This window comes from Coturnix japonica, chromosome 1, assembly GCF_054131305.1.
Source record: "Coturnix japonica strain WE chromosome 1, WE-NBRP24, whole genome shotgun sequence".
Taxonomy (NCBI): domain Eukaryota; kingdom Metazoa; phylum Chordata; class Aves; order Galliformes; family Phasianidae; genus Coturnix; species Coturnix japonica.
The window spans coordinates 88,314,041-88,327,432 of record NC_140663.1 but is presented as its reverse complement, the minus strand read 5'-3'; the positions used below and the strand labels follow the sequence as shown (position 1 = coordinate 88,327,432).

The window sequence follows — 13,392 nt, the reverse complement described above, 5'->3', positions numbered from 1 at the left end:
CCTCCTAAAAAAAAAAAAAAAAAAAGAAAAAGAAAAGAAAAGAAAAAAAAAGCCTGAAAGAAAACTGTGATTCTCTTGATATACACTATACTTTGTTCTATTCACTGGCTTTCAAGATTCTTTACAAAGAAGCTGATAATCATAATTCCAAATAAGGAAGCTGGGTGAGAACTGTGAGCTAATGGACTCGATGGAAAAATAGATCTCCTTAATTCCAAGTTGTTGTCCTGTTCAGGCATTGATTAAGTGGAGCAAACCATTTATTTACCAGGGAGAAATATGCAACTGGCACACTAATATCTGCACCATAAAAACAGACAAATTTTCTGAAAACTTAGGTGTATTTGGGAGTTAAAGCAAATTTTGGCATTAATAATCTTTTTGTCTCTTAAAATGCTTCTATTTGCTTCATAAATTTATTGTTACATTTCTGGAGAAAACTGGTGACTAAGCAAAAAATATTCTTTCTAGAAAAGTTGACATCATGTAGCATACATGTGCCTTGAAGAAGAAGAAATATCAAACATCTCCAGGCTCTGGAACTATTTTCCATAACCTAAATACAAGAATTTAGAATTTTTTTCACTTGCTTAACAATATCAAGAAACTGCTAGTAGGAATGGACAGGAAGTCTGTTTTACCTGACTTCCCTCCCTCCGCCAAAAGATGGCTGGCTGAGGGTTCCCAGTTGCTTCACACTGGAAAGTCACTGTTCTTCCCAACGCAGCTACCTGGTCACGAGGTTTTACAACAAACTGTGGAGGCTCTGAAAGGAGAAAACATCATTAGAAAAAAAAAACAAAAATACTATGCTACAGTCAGAAGACTGAAGTTAGCTTATGTGAAAGCTGCAATTTGACTGCTGACTTTAAATGGTATATACTACAGTATTCAGGTGTTTTCAGTATGGACAGATGGGACCAAGGCTCGTGAACCTCTAACAGTCACAGCTTCATCAGCTCTCAGATCGCCTTTGCTGTTACTGAATTCAGACTGTGCACAATTTGATTTTTAATATAGTGACCAGCTGTACAAGAAATTAAGTCCCGCAAAGTTAACGAGATAACTTCCACAGCAACAGACACCAATATTAACAAATCTGTTAGAATATGGTTTCTAAGAGAGGGGAAAGGCCAGAAGTCACAACTGAGAAAGCTCTGAACAACAACTGGCCAGACCACAGGCCATATTTTGTCAAGAGCTGTAATAAACCTTGTTTAGTAATCATGAATTCAGGTTCACGTGTGCAAAAGTCATTGTTGATTTATGAAAGAAAAAGCCTTTTGTTCTTTATGTAAGAGACTTCTGATGCAGTTGGAGTCTCAACATTTTTTTTTCAGTTTAACTCAAAAGCCCTTGGAATACTATTTAACAAATGATAACCATTTAAAAAATCTTCAATTACTAGGAGGAATGAATTTAAAGCAATAGCAGAACTGCGTGTTTTCCTCATTTACATAGGCATGGGCATGTTCAAACAAAATATATATGCAAATGAAGGCAAATTTGAAACATCTGCTCAGCCTAACATTATAAATAGTGCCAGCATTGTTCAAACTGTTTGATTTATACAGACTTCAACAACCACTTCATCCAGTAGTAAATAGAACGTCAAAAAATTATGTCAGTCACATTAAAAAAAAATGGGTACAGTTGACAGCATTAGAAACACTGTTGGGGCTAGAACAGGAGAATAAATCCAGCTTTGTTTTAGGCTGTTCACTCTCACTCCTTGAACAATGTGCACAAAATGAAAGTCTGTTTACTTAGTCTTTATTCAGTTCCAATGCCTTCTGATCATCTGTCCAAAACCAATTAATCTCCCCCTCTTGTTTGGGTTGGGAATAATGGAGATGCTTTGAATTCAACTTTAATAACATGAATGTTTTTATTTTTCCTTTAAAACTTTTCTGTTTTTAAAAGCTTTTCATTAGAAAGGGTGTAAATTATCTTTTGATGATAATGCTCTATGTGTTTAATAAAAACTGCAACTTCTACTGTTACTGAATTCATTCCAGACAAAACCTTTTCTAAAAAATTTTCTTTCAGTGTTCAGGTGGGCCAGTACTTGCAGTTAGCTATCTGCTCCTCTTCCCCTGTGTCTCTGCTCTCCACAGAGTTCAACATAGACTATACTCCTCCTATCACTCTCTTGATTTGAAGGGATATTTAATATGTGACATACTTGTATTTAACTTTTAGATGTAAATGCTACTTTTCCCAGGATTATCTTAGATAAGAAACTACATCATGTTAAGGTGCAATTGAGCTACAACAATTAGCAAACTTCAAAGCATTTAGCTCTGAAACACTCAGTCAATATCTTGGAGGGTGATAAGGGAAGATTCTGACATGATAGCATGTTTAATTTAGAATGGAAGGTGAAGCTGTTGGGAGTTTACCAGTGGGTTGTAAGGTGTGATTGGGAAAATGGAGATGAGGGTGAAGCACCTTCATTATGCTCTTGGAATTCTAATAAAAAGAATAAATTTAGCATATAGTTCAATAAATGTTTGGCTGGTTCTGTACTAGTTTGTGACATAGTACCACACAGAACAAAACTAAAAGTTGCTCAGTTCCGTGCTAGTGCATATGATTTATCAACTTGAACATTACGCTGAACTTGAGGATAAATACAGTTATATACAAACAGCTGTCACTACTGGAGAAACAGCTGAAAGCCTGTTATTGCAGTACCTGAAGATTATTGTTCAAGGACTACTGAAAACAAAAAAACAATAAAGATGGAAAATGTAATTTCCCAGGTAACCATGGTAGAATTTATGAATTATAAATTAGTATATGCCTCTACATGTTACTCTAAATATGCATTTCACATGTATATTATTCAATGTATTTATGCACAGGATGTACATATGTAGTCTTGTAAATTTATTCCTATTAAAGTAAATAATGGAAATCCTATTCACTTCAGTTTCTGAAGAACTAATAGAGGATTAAATGAAACTTCCATAAATTCTCTTCATTGTTTTTACTGCACTGAAAGCAATTTCAACAGAATTCCTTTTAAATTCAGTTTGCTTTCACACCTTGGGTCACACAAACAAGTGACATATTATGAAAATACTATTAAAGTTGATGAATTAATAATCCACTTAACGAAAATATTTCTATCTTTGAGACCTTTAAAATAAAAATAATTTTCTTGTGTAGAACACAAGTTCAACTAATGCAGGAACTGATGACAGAAGACATTATGATTTGAATCTCTATATCACATATAAACAGAAAAGTTAGCAACCCGTTACCTTTCTCTTTGTCATTAAGTTACCCATACTTCATGCAGAATTTATTCTGTGCGATGTTTCTTGTCAATAACAAGTAAAAGATGGGAGTTGATTGGTTGAAGGACATGGAAGGGGATGGATGGGAAGGGGAGATGTTCCCGTCACAGTGACACGATGATTAGAAGATGGTCAATAAAATTTCAACTTACCAGACACAACTAAAAACAAAAACAAAACAAAAAGAAAACATGGAATAAATAAAATTGAATAGACATGAAACAAAGCAAAGAGTAAAGCAAAATAAAATTTAAAAATAAAAATGAAAAAAAGACCTTGGAAAGGACCTTAGAAAGTATACATATATTCTGTTACATGAAAAATAGGTTAAAAATGCTGAATCGCAAATTTTCTATTTTTTTTTAATTTATTTTTTTAATCAATCTCAATCATACGGAAAGCAGGCTGAAAAGTAAAATAGGCAACAGACTAAAATAACGATCAGACAACTTGGGCTCTTTTCTAGTCCCTTCCTATGAACGGTTCTTGTGCAACATTGAAGAAAACTTCTTTTAAAAATATATTAATATTTCTTGGCATCAAGAGCTTTTCACAGTATAATTAACTTGAAATATCCAGTAAATAGCAATTTGCAACACTGCTGAAATAAATTGCATTTATACCCCTTTCAAAGAACAGAAACATCTACAAATAGAAAATACTTTTCTTAGTCTATCAGCTATCACAACTGAAGCTCACTCAAAAATTAACAACATGCTGAAGCATTTAGCCTCTATACCAGTCTTTTCAGTATAAAATTGCTGTACCAGGGTCAAAATGCTCAGTATTAAATTGCAAATGCAAAGTAAACCACATTTGAAATTTATTTATAAAGTATTATTAACCTTTATCTTCCCAGTGAAAAATCAAAATTTGATTAAAATAGTCAAAAGTTGAGATCTGTCATGAAGCACTGTATTTCTCAACAGAAATCTTCTAGTGGTAAATTATCTAATAGTAAACAACACAGATATTGTGAGGCTATTTTCACTTATATATCAAAATTCATTAGACATAGAGAATACTGGCTTACAGTTCAAATAAACAGTGTATTAAGTTGTATTAAGAAAATGAAGCTGAAAGAGAATCAGCTATTATACTGGAAACTGGAGCATGCCAAGCAGCTGCAACTGAAGGTGTAAAATCTTCAAATAGAGAATATTTTTTTTTTTCTGTTATTAGTGGGTTTTTTTAGGACACAGTCCCAAACAGAGGAAGTCAAAATGCACAGTTTTCAAAGTTGTGATTTCAAATTTTAAAGAATCTTAAAGTGTGGTTTAAAAATCTCCTTAAAAATTTAAAGGAATCTTAAGCCATCTTAAAGTGTGTGATATCAGTATTTCCCCAAGAGAAAATCAGTGTGTACTACTTTGCTCAGACTATACTGGCCAATCTATAATTGATATGAAGGGAGACCAAGAAATGTTGGACAAGAATTCCCAAGAGTAATATACTTGTCCCCAACACTGAGCTCCTTCATCATGTGTAATTATATGGCAAAGTAACCAGTCCTTTTTAACTGAAAATCTCTCTACTAAAGTTGCAAATACAGTTTGACCTGCTCTGGAGTTAAAAATGTTTCTCCATAAAACATATCTCATATTCTACATGGACTGGTCTAATAAGAGACATAATGTGATACAACTCTGCCACTTAATAAATGCAAAAACAAACAAACAAACAAAAACATAAACTTTCCTGTCAGTAAAGCAAAGCTTCCTGAGCCTCCTACTGAAAGCTCACATGAAATTTCTCACAGATAGAAATCTCTCTTGGTCACTCAATTACATTTCTACAACTCCAATTAACTTTTAAGTGCTGAATTTCCACTTTTCTTTTTTAGCAAAGGATTTTGTTATTGTATGTCAAAAATAATCTTGCCAACAAAATATACTTTTTTGCCCACCAGTAAAAACAGGGAATACAGATACATGAAAATGAATCTCTTTAGAAACAGGGCATCACACTGGTTGCAAATCTGTGGCCACTGCAAGGGGTGAACATTCTTTTAAAAAATAAATAAATAAATAATATAAAAACAATTGAAACAGTTCTGAGAGAGGGAAATGATGTGGTTTACAAGAATATCAATAACAGAAACAGCTACAGCAAAGACTACTTTCTTCATCTGATACATATACCCATACATACATATATGTGCTATCGATATCTAAAGTTACTGAAACTGAGTAGTAAATAATTTTTACTCTGTTATAGCATACTTTATTTTACAAGACTTACAGTAAACTATTAAGTAAATTAATTTTCCATGTGTTTAGCATGGCTTTTCACAGGACAGAAGGAGGAACAGCTTCTTTGAAAAGTCAGGACAATAGCATGTAAAACCACAAAAACCAAAAGAATGATATTGTTTTTCAGATAATTACACCAAAGTAAAGTTTATCGGGGAAGACATGCTTGCTCACTGAATAAAAAAACAAAACACAAATAAAAGACAGTTTCCAAACTTGTGAGATGATATTCTAATGTCTTGCCAGCAATTCTATCATCCTCACTAATGACTAATGTTATTATTAATGGACTAATGGACTAAATGGACTAATGTTATTATTAAACCAACTTTCAGGAGTAGGAATTTGTAGTTTTAGGACTCAAACTACAGACAAGTACATTTACCAGATGTTAGTGGAGCAAGTACTGTGTTTGATAGATGAAGTAGTGGAGGATCACTGGATATTCAGGTTAGAAGTAATCTCAAGAGGCTTCTACTCCAAACTCCTGCTCAAACAGTGCTGGGATGTGGGGTGAGATCACATTGCAATGTCTTGATTTAGTAGGATCTTGAAAATTTCCACGAATTGAGAATGAGTAACTTGTCAGGCAGCTTTCTCCATTACCTGACTGTTCACATAGCAAAGAATTCTCTCATATCAAGCCTGGCTCTCCCTTTTTTCATCTTCAACTTTCAACCTGACACTTGTCCTCCCACCATGCACTACTGTGAAAGCCTGTTTCTGTTTTACTGTCAGTCTCCCTGTAGTTACTGCGGGTTGTGTTATGTTCCACCACTGAAGCCATCTCTCCTCTCAACTGAGTACAAACCATTCTCTTAGCCTTTCCTCAGATTTATGCATGAATCAGACCCCAACATCATCTCTAAATAACACATTTTTTAATTCTTCTCACAAAGGTGAATTCAAATGTTGACAAAGTGATTCTCTAAAATTCATCAGTTCCTTATTATTTAAAAGTAAACATTACAGAGTTGTTTTTTTTTTTTGTTTTTTTTTTTTTTTCTCCTAGTCTGTACAGGACAATCTACAATAATCAAGTATGTCATTCCTGAAAGCCGTGATAGTAATTATCTACCACACAAAGAGTAAAGTGATTGAAATTTTCATTCATTTATACTCATAAGTGCTTCTTGAAACTCAGGGGTTTAAGGTGGTAGTTAATTACTGAACAGAAGTTTTTCTGCATATTAAATACTCATTACGTATTGTTATTACTATTGCTATTTGTGAATACCTTCATAGATTCTCAGAGTGTATCTTGCTACTCAGCTGACACAAGCTTAATAACTTCAATTTAAGCTCAGGGTATTTCCTTTTTGATTATCTGAATGAAAATCTTTATGCATTCAAGAACTACTTGACACCCTTACAGCATGTAGAAGCTAATAAAAGGTAGCAAGACTGTATAATTCTACAGCAGAGAAATTAAACAACCACAATCTACAGGTCAATAATTACGTGCAATAATGAAGGTAATAGGCAGTCTTTATCTTCTGAATAAATCCTTAAGCATATGATTAATCTAGGAAAAGGCAGTCACAATGACATTTGGAATACTTTCAATTAATTTTGTGATAAATTAATCCTAGTTCAAACACAAAATACCAATGGTTGAAAATGCATGTAGAAACAAACTGGCAGGAGATGAGATGAAGAGCTTGAGAAGCTTGCACTGATGATATGGTTGGCCAGGATGAGACTATACATGGTAAGAAGAGAAACTCCAGAGTAAGTGATAGAAATAGAACAGAGACAGCTATTTGCTATGTTATTTGTATGAAACACTGCAGTTTTCTGAATGACTGAAACCTTTTTGAACTCAGCTGTTAATCTCTATATGAAAAAAGGAGGCTAAAATAAGTACTGAGAGTTTGGGTATTGGAGGTACATGCAGAGGAAGTGTTAGTTTTAATATGCTTTACATAGGGATCCAAGTCTTGTTACTCTTAAACATTAAAATAATAATAATATTAATAAAGTTTGAAGATTTTCTTTTTCAACTCTTTTTCTAATAACAACAAATAGCTAAAAAGTTGCCAACTTCTGCTCATGAATATATTTCACTGTTAAACCTGCTAAACTCTGAAACCTTTTGCTTTCCAGAAAATGTCATAAATTCTTGGAGAATGAATATCTGAACAAGGTCAACTGAATGCCTTCCTGCTACATATCTAAGAGAAATTTACATTGGTTCTTTGCAAAAACTATTACTAAGGTAGTTAGTCTAAGACAATGTGACATTTCATCTCCTTTTCAGTGATTGTAAAGCTCTAATCAAAGCAATATGAAGAACCCAATAACCTTGATATGCAAGTTTCTTTGCAGTATTACTTCCCACGAATAAATATACAAAGCCCAAAATCTCTTGCTCTCAAAAAGATATAAATGCTGTCATTCAGCTGTCTCCTAGCTACAAAATGTGAAAAACATGGGAAAATTATACCAGACACATTACAAAAGAATCGGGGTGTGTCCCTTCCCATCCTCATTAGTCTTTGTTGTCATTTCTTAAAGTCTAGATACATATATAAAAAATACATATATTTCAACAGATTTTCTGCTCAAATTTACCTTTTTATAAGACCTGACTGGGACAGCCATACTCGCCATGAATGCTTACAGAGTATGTAGCCCCAGGGCATGAAGCGTGATATGATACAGTGCGGTACAGACTTCTGAGGAACGCTCTAATAGTCTGGCTCCAAGCATGCCACTGCCCCATATGGATAAAGCAGAATGTTTATATGTGCATTTTTGATGTTTCAAATCAAAAGTGATGACTAGCAATTCCAAATTCCAGCAACAGAGAGATCATACTTAATTAAATTTATGATTACTAGAAAAATCCTGTTTTGAGTTGCTGCTGATGTATCAGATAAGTACTTCTTAAGTTTATACAAACAAGCCACTACTGTAACTTCAAATGAGCAAAGAGAAGATAAAAATCTAATATGACTGGAGAGGAAAAATAGATGATTATTTTCTATAATGGTAAGAGAATAAAATTAAAAAAAATAAGACTGCTGGTTGAGCATTAGGATAAACACTTCTGATAGGAGAAATACTTTAGAACATCTGGGCCTAAAGAGTTATGATCCGCGCCCAGAGAGTTGTGGTCAATGGAGTGGAATCCAGTTGGCAGCCAGTCACAAGCAGCATCCCCCAGGGCACAGTGCTGACACTGCTTCTGTTTAACATCTTCATTGATGATCTTGATGAGGGGATTGAGTGCAACCTCAGTAAGTTTGCAGATGACAACAATTTGGGAGGGAGTGTTGATCTGCCTGAGGGGAGAAAGGCACTACAGAGGGACCTGGATAGACTGGATCAATGGGCCAAGGTTAACGGCATGAGTTTTAATAAGGCCAAGTGTCAAGTCCTGAATTTTGGTCACATAATCCCCAGGCAGTCCTACACAGGCTTGGGGAGGAGAGGCTGGAAAGCAGTCTAATGGAAAGGGACTTTGGTGTGCTGATGGACAGTCAGCTGAATATGAGCCAGCAGTGTGCCCAGGTGGCCAAGGAGGCCAATGGCATCCTGGCTTGTATCAAGAATGATGTGGTGAGAAGGACTAGGGAAATCATCCTGCCCCTGTACTCGGCATTGGTGAGGCCTCACCTCGAGTACTGTGTTCAGTTTTGGGCACCTCAGTACAAAAAAGACATGGAGGTACTGGAGCAAGTCCAGAGAAGGGCAACGATGCTAGTGAAGGAAAGGCTTGGAAAATCAACCCTATGAGGAGAGGCTGAGGAAGCTGGGCCAATTAAGTCTGAGGAAAAGGAGGCTGAGGGGAGACTGTATAGCTCTCTTCCAGTTTCTGAAGGGTGCTTACAGTGAGAGCAGGCAAGTCTCTTCTCACTGGTGACAAGTGACAGGATGAGGGGAAATGGCCTCAAGTTGCGCCAAGGTAAGTTTAAGTTGGATGTTAGGAAACACTTCTTTACAGAAAGGGTAGTTAAGCATTGGAATAGGCTCTCCAGGGTGTTGGTTGAGTCACTGTCCCTGGATGTGTTTAAGAGCCATTTGAATGTGGTGCTCAGAGATATGATTTAGCAGAGGGGTGTTAGAGTTAGGGTACTACGGTTAGGCTGTGGTTGGACTTGATGATATTTTTGGTCTTTTCCAACCTGGGTAATTCTATGATTCTATCTAAAAACCCACAGTAAAGTTTCAGCTTAGTGCACAGAAAAGGTAAAATCCCAGTATCAATTAGTTGCTGTGCTCCTCAACATATTTCACAACAAGCTTTTTTTAAAAAAATTGTTTCTTTCTTTCTGTTTGTTTGTTTACAATTAACCCACATTCCCTTGAAGCAGAACAGTGAAGACTTGCTACATGCTGGGCAGTAGCCTGGGAGCAGGCTGACCATGGTCCGTGACTGACATGGCCATGTCACCCCTGGGGCATTATGGACAGCCAGCTTCACTTCTCTTCATGCTTACCTGCTGCACTCCATGCTAGCAGCCATGAGGCAGTTGGAGTCTGAACCATCCTGATGTTTACTCTGACCATGCTAGCAAAATATATTCTAATACTGAGCAGAGGTCAAGGGCTTACACCTGATGACTTGGTACCCAGAAAAAAAGTACAGGGGACTGTGGACTCAGTAAAGTTAATGTGCGCTAAGAGAAAGAAAAAAACAAGTACTATTCCTTTGTCATAACAGTACAACTATAGCCTTTAAAATTTAAATTGGGCTAAGATGTGATTTTTTTATTTTTATTTTTTTTCCTTCTAAATTCAAAGTGATTGAACTAGGTGGTAAAATCCAGTGTTCTATTAGTTGTGAAACTATATCATATTAATATTTGCTTCACAGCAAATCTTCACTAAGAATACCTTTGAAGATTCAAGATGAAGAGGGTTATGCAACTGAATGTACATATATATATGCACTGGAGAAAAACCCACTGCAAAAATCTGTGCACACAATATACTTACACAAGATTTATTTTTTTATTTGCAACTTATTTTGCTGATGCCAGCTGCAAAATCAGAAGTTCACAATCTCTCGTTCTGCAGGAGTCATGAAGGTTTTTATGTTAAAATCAGAAATGTGGAATGAGATTTTGCAGTGTGGTTTTCAAAGGCAGCACTTCTCAGGTTAATTCATGCAATACTCTCAGTTTATAACATTTATAAACTCTGTAGTCAACGACTCAACGTGACAAGAGAGCTCTGAAACATGTGGGGTAGAAGGCAGAGAGAGGGGAAAGATTTAAGTCCTTCCAGAAGTTCCTCTCCTACTCTCTCTTCCCCCTACCTTGTTCTTCGTCTTCCTAAAACATCGTATAAACTAAACCCAATTTAGTGGGAGCACTTAGGAGAGGCTTAATTCCATCTATTTTAAAACTGGAGCAATGCAGTAAACTATGGAGTCCTGTTCCCCAGGTGCTTCCTTTTGAAGAAGAGTTGTCTTCCCCTCTGTTTAAAAAGAATGGAGGTAATTTTAGGCACTGCTGTAATCTAAGTAGTCGTGCCTACAAATATTTATACTAAAGCCTTTTAAAAGAGTGAAAAGAGATAGACACATTTTAAATAAGTTTTGCAGAAGTACAAAAAGAATATGATGGCTGGATACTATTTGAAGAATTCTTAGAAGCTATCCACTGCATTTTTTACTTATAATAAAAGGTAGTAGAATGGAAAAGGAAATGGAATGTAATTTCTTTTTCCCAAGCTGTTTATGACAGCAGAGTTTTCTTCTTTAAAAAAGGTATTCAGTCTATAGTGAACATCTTCTAGCAAGTTAAAGCTGTTTGCGAGAAGTGGCCCGAGCCCTCTGATCAATGGATTCCAAGCACACACTAAAAATGGAAAGACAGTAAACCTCCGCAGATTTTTTTTTTTTTTATAGGTGATGCTCAGTAAGGTATGCCAGATGAAAGAGGTACTTCTCTCACTATTGGGACAACACATTCCCACATACAGGCAACTGAAGTCTACAAATGGCACGCTAACATCCGAATTTACTTTTCTGATGTTTTATCTGCAAGGTATTCAGGATGCATTAACAATTTTTAATTATAGCAAATATTGCAACATTTAAGAACTCGATACAATGGCAATAACCATTAGGTACTAATAATTTTTACTCTTAAGCATGTTGAACAGGGAATAAGCTACCAAGAGAATTAAAGACAATCTGCAAAACCAAAAATAAATAATAATGATTAAAAATAAAAATATACTGTCTGTTTCTCGTACAGAGAAGTAGTGGTTCACCTTTGCCAAAAGACTGTAATGCTTTTAAAATTACTAGTAGTCTGAAATGAAGTATTGCTGCAGGTTTGGTTGTCTAGGGATTTTAGCAAGTAAGTTTTGAGGTTCTATTTTTATTTCTGTTAGTTACACTCTTTGAGGGAAAATGACACAATCCAAGCACCCAATAACTCAAAAAAGAGGTACAGACAAGGTCATCAGATCTTGCTGATGGAAGACTGGACTGAAGCAGAACTCTTGGCTGACTTTTTCCTCTGTTCTGAGATCCAAGAATCAATGTGCTACCTTAACTGTTTCAAAAGTGAGAGCAGCTGCTCCATTTGAGTAAATAGAAGTCCTACAAGCCACTGAAAGATGAAAAAGAGAAGAGAATGACCCTCAGGGCTGTTTTTAGAGAGTACTGGGTATTTAGGATGATACAACAAACAAGGTGATGTACATTCAGACCATTTATTTATTTATTTCTCACTTCTCTCACCTTATTCCAGAATCAAATTTAAAATAAATAAATTAAAAAAAAAAATAAAAAAATCAACCCAAATCTTAGGAATTCATGTATGGTCATAGGGACAAAAGAAGTGTGCATTTTTCTTCTGCTGAGAATAACATGAGAGTACTTGAAGTTTATCAGTTTAAGCAGGTTTTTTCTTGTGCTGGAAGCTCCTGATACTAAGCCTACTAAGTGACATAGCTTGCACATAAAGACTGCTAGATACTTCATTACCTATATTTGTTCTTGAGTGTTATTCAGCATCTAACAATGAATTATTTTAGTGTTCAAACACAACATAATTCATCGACTCAAATGGTGCCTCAGACAGCTTAACATAATAATGTTTGAACACATCACTGTTACAAGTCAGTATTTTTTGTCTAGAACTAATTCACAGAGATGACTGATTTTAATTATGTACATAATATTACAAAAATAGAGGAACATATTATAATCAGTGTGCAAGTCCTTACAAAAATTACTTATTGGTTTCAAAACGGCCAACAAAGTGTGTTACCTTTTAAAAGATAATTAGTATAATTTAATAAAGCCTAAATTTATTTCAGAATAAGCATTTAGCAGAAGTACTATTTAATGAATAACCAAAGTAAGTTATTATTCCTTTAATCTATTTAATTTTATACATAAATCCCCAAATCCCTATGCACAACAACTTGCAGTAAAATGCTACTTTGTCTATTGCAATCACAGCATTGATTGAATTTTTCTTAGCCATGGGCTTTAAGAAATTGCAAGAGCTACAAAAAAGTCTTTGCTACTTTTTACTTTTTCTGAATTTTTGTATTCAAATCTACCTTCTTAAATTCTCTGCGGTGAGAGATTAAAAGATATAGAATCACAGAATCAGAGAACATCTTGGGTTGGAAGGTACCTCAGAGTCCCTCATGGTCACAGGCATGGCTTCCAGCCACTAGATCAAGCACTAGATCAGGACACTCAGGGCCCCATCTAACCTAGCCTTAAACACCTCCATGGACCATCCATAATCTCTCTAAACAATCTGATCCAGCACCTCACCACTCCATTGGTACAAAACTTCCCCCTGACATCTAATCTAAAACTCCTCTCCATTAGCTTAAAATCATTCCCCCTTGTC

At 35.3% G+C, this 13,392-nt stretch overlaps 1 protein-coding gene across 15 annotated transcripts in view; it reads right to left on the bottom strand.

Moving 5' to 3' along the window:
* Positions 1 to 13,392, bottom strand: part of ROBO1 (roundabout guidance receptor 1) — a 692,513-nt gene that overhangs the window by 65,152 nt on the left and 613,969 nt on the right. For all 15 annotated transcript variants that reach the window (XM_085547220.1, XM_085547240.1, XM_085547251.1 and 12 more), the window contains one exon: positions 642 to 766. In XM_085547220.1, coding sequence (XP_085403346.1) covers positions 642 to 766 — 125 coding nt within the window. The remainder of the gene's footprint in view (positions 1 to 641; positions 767 to 13,392) is intronic.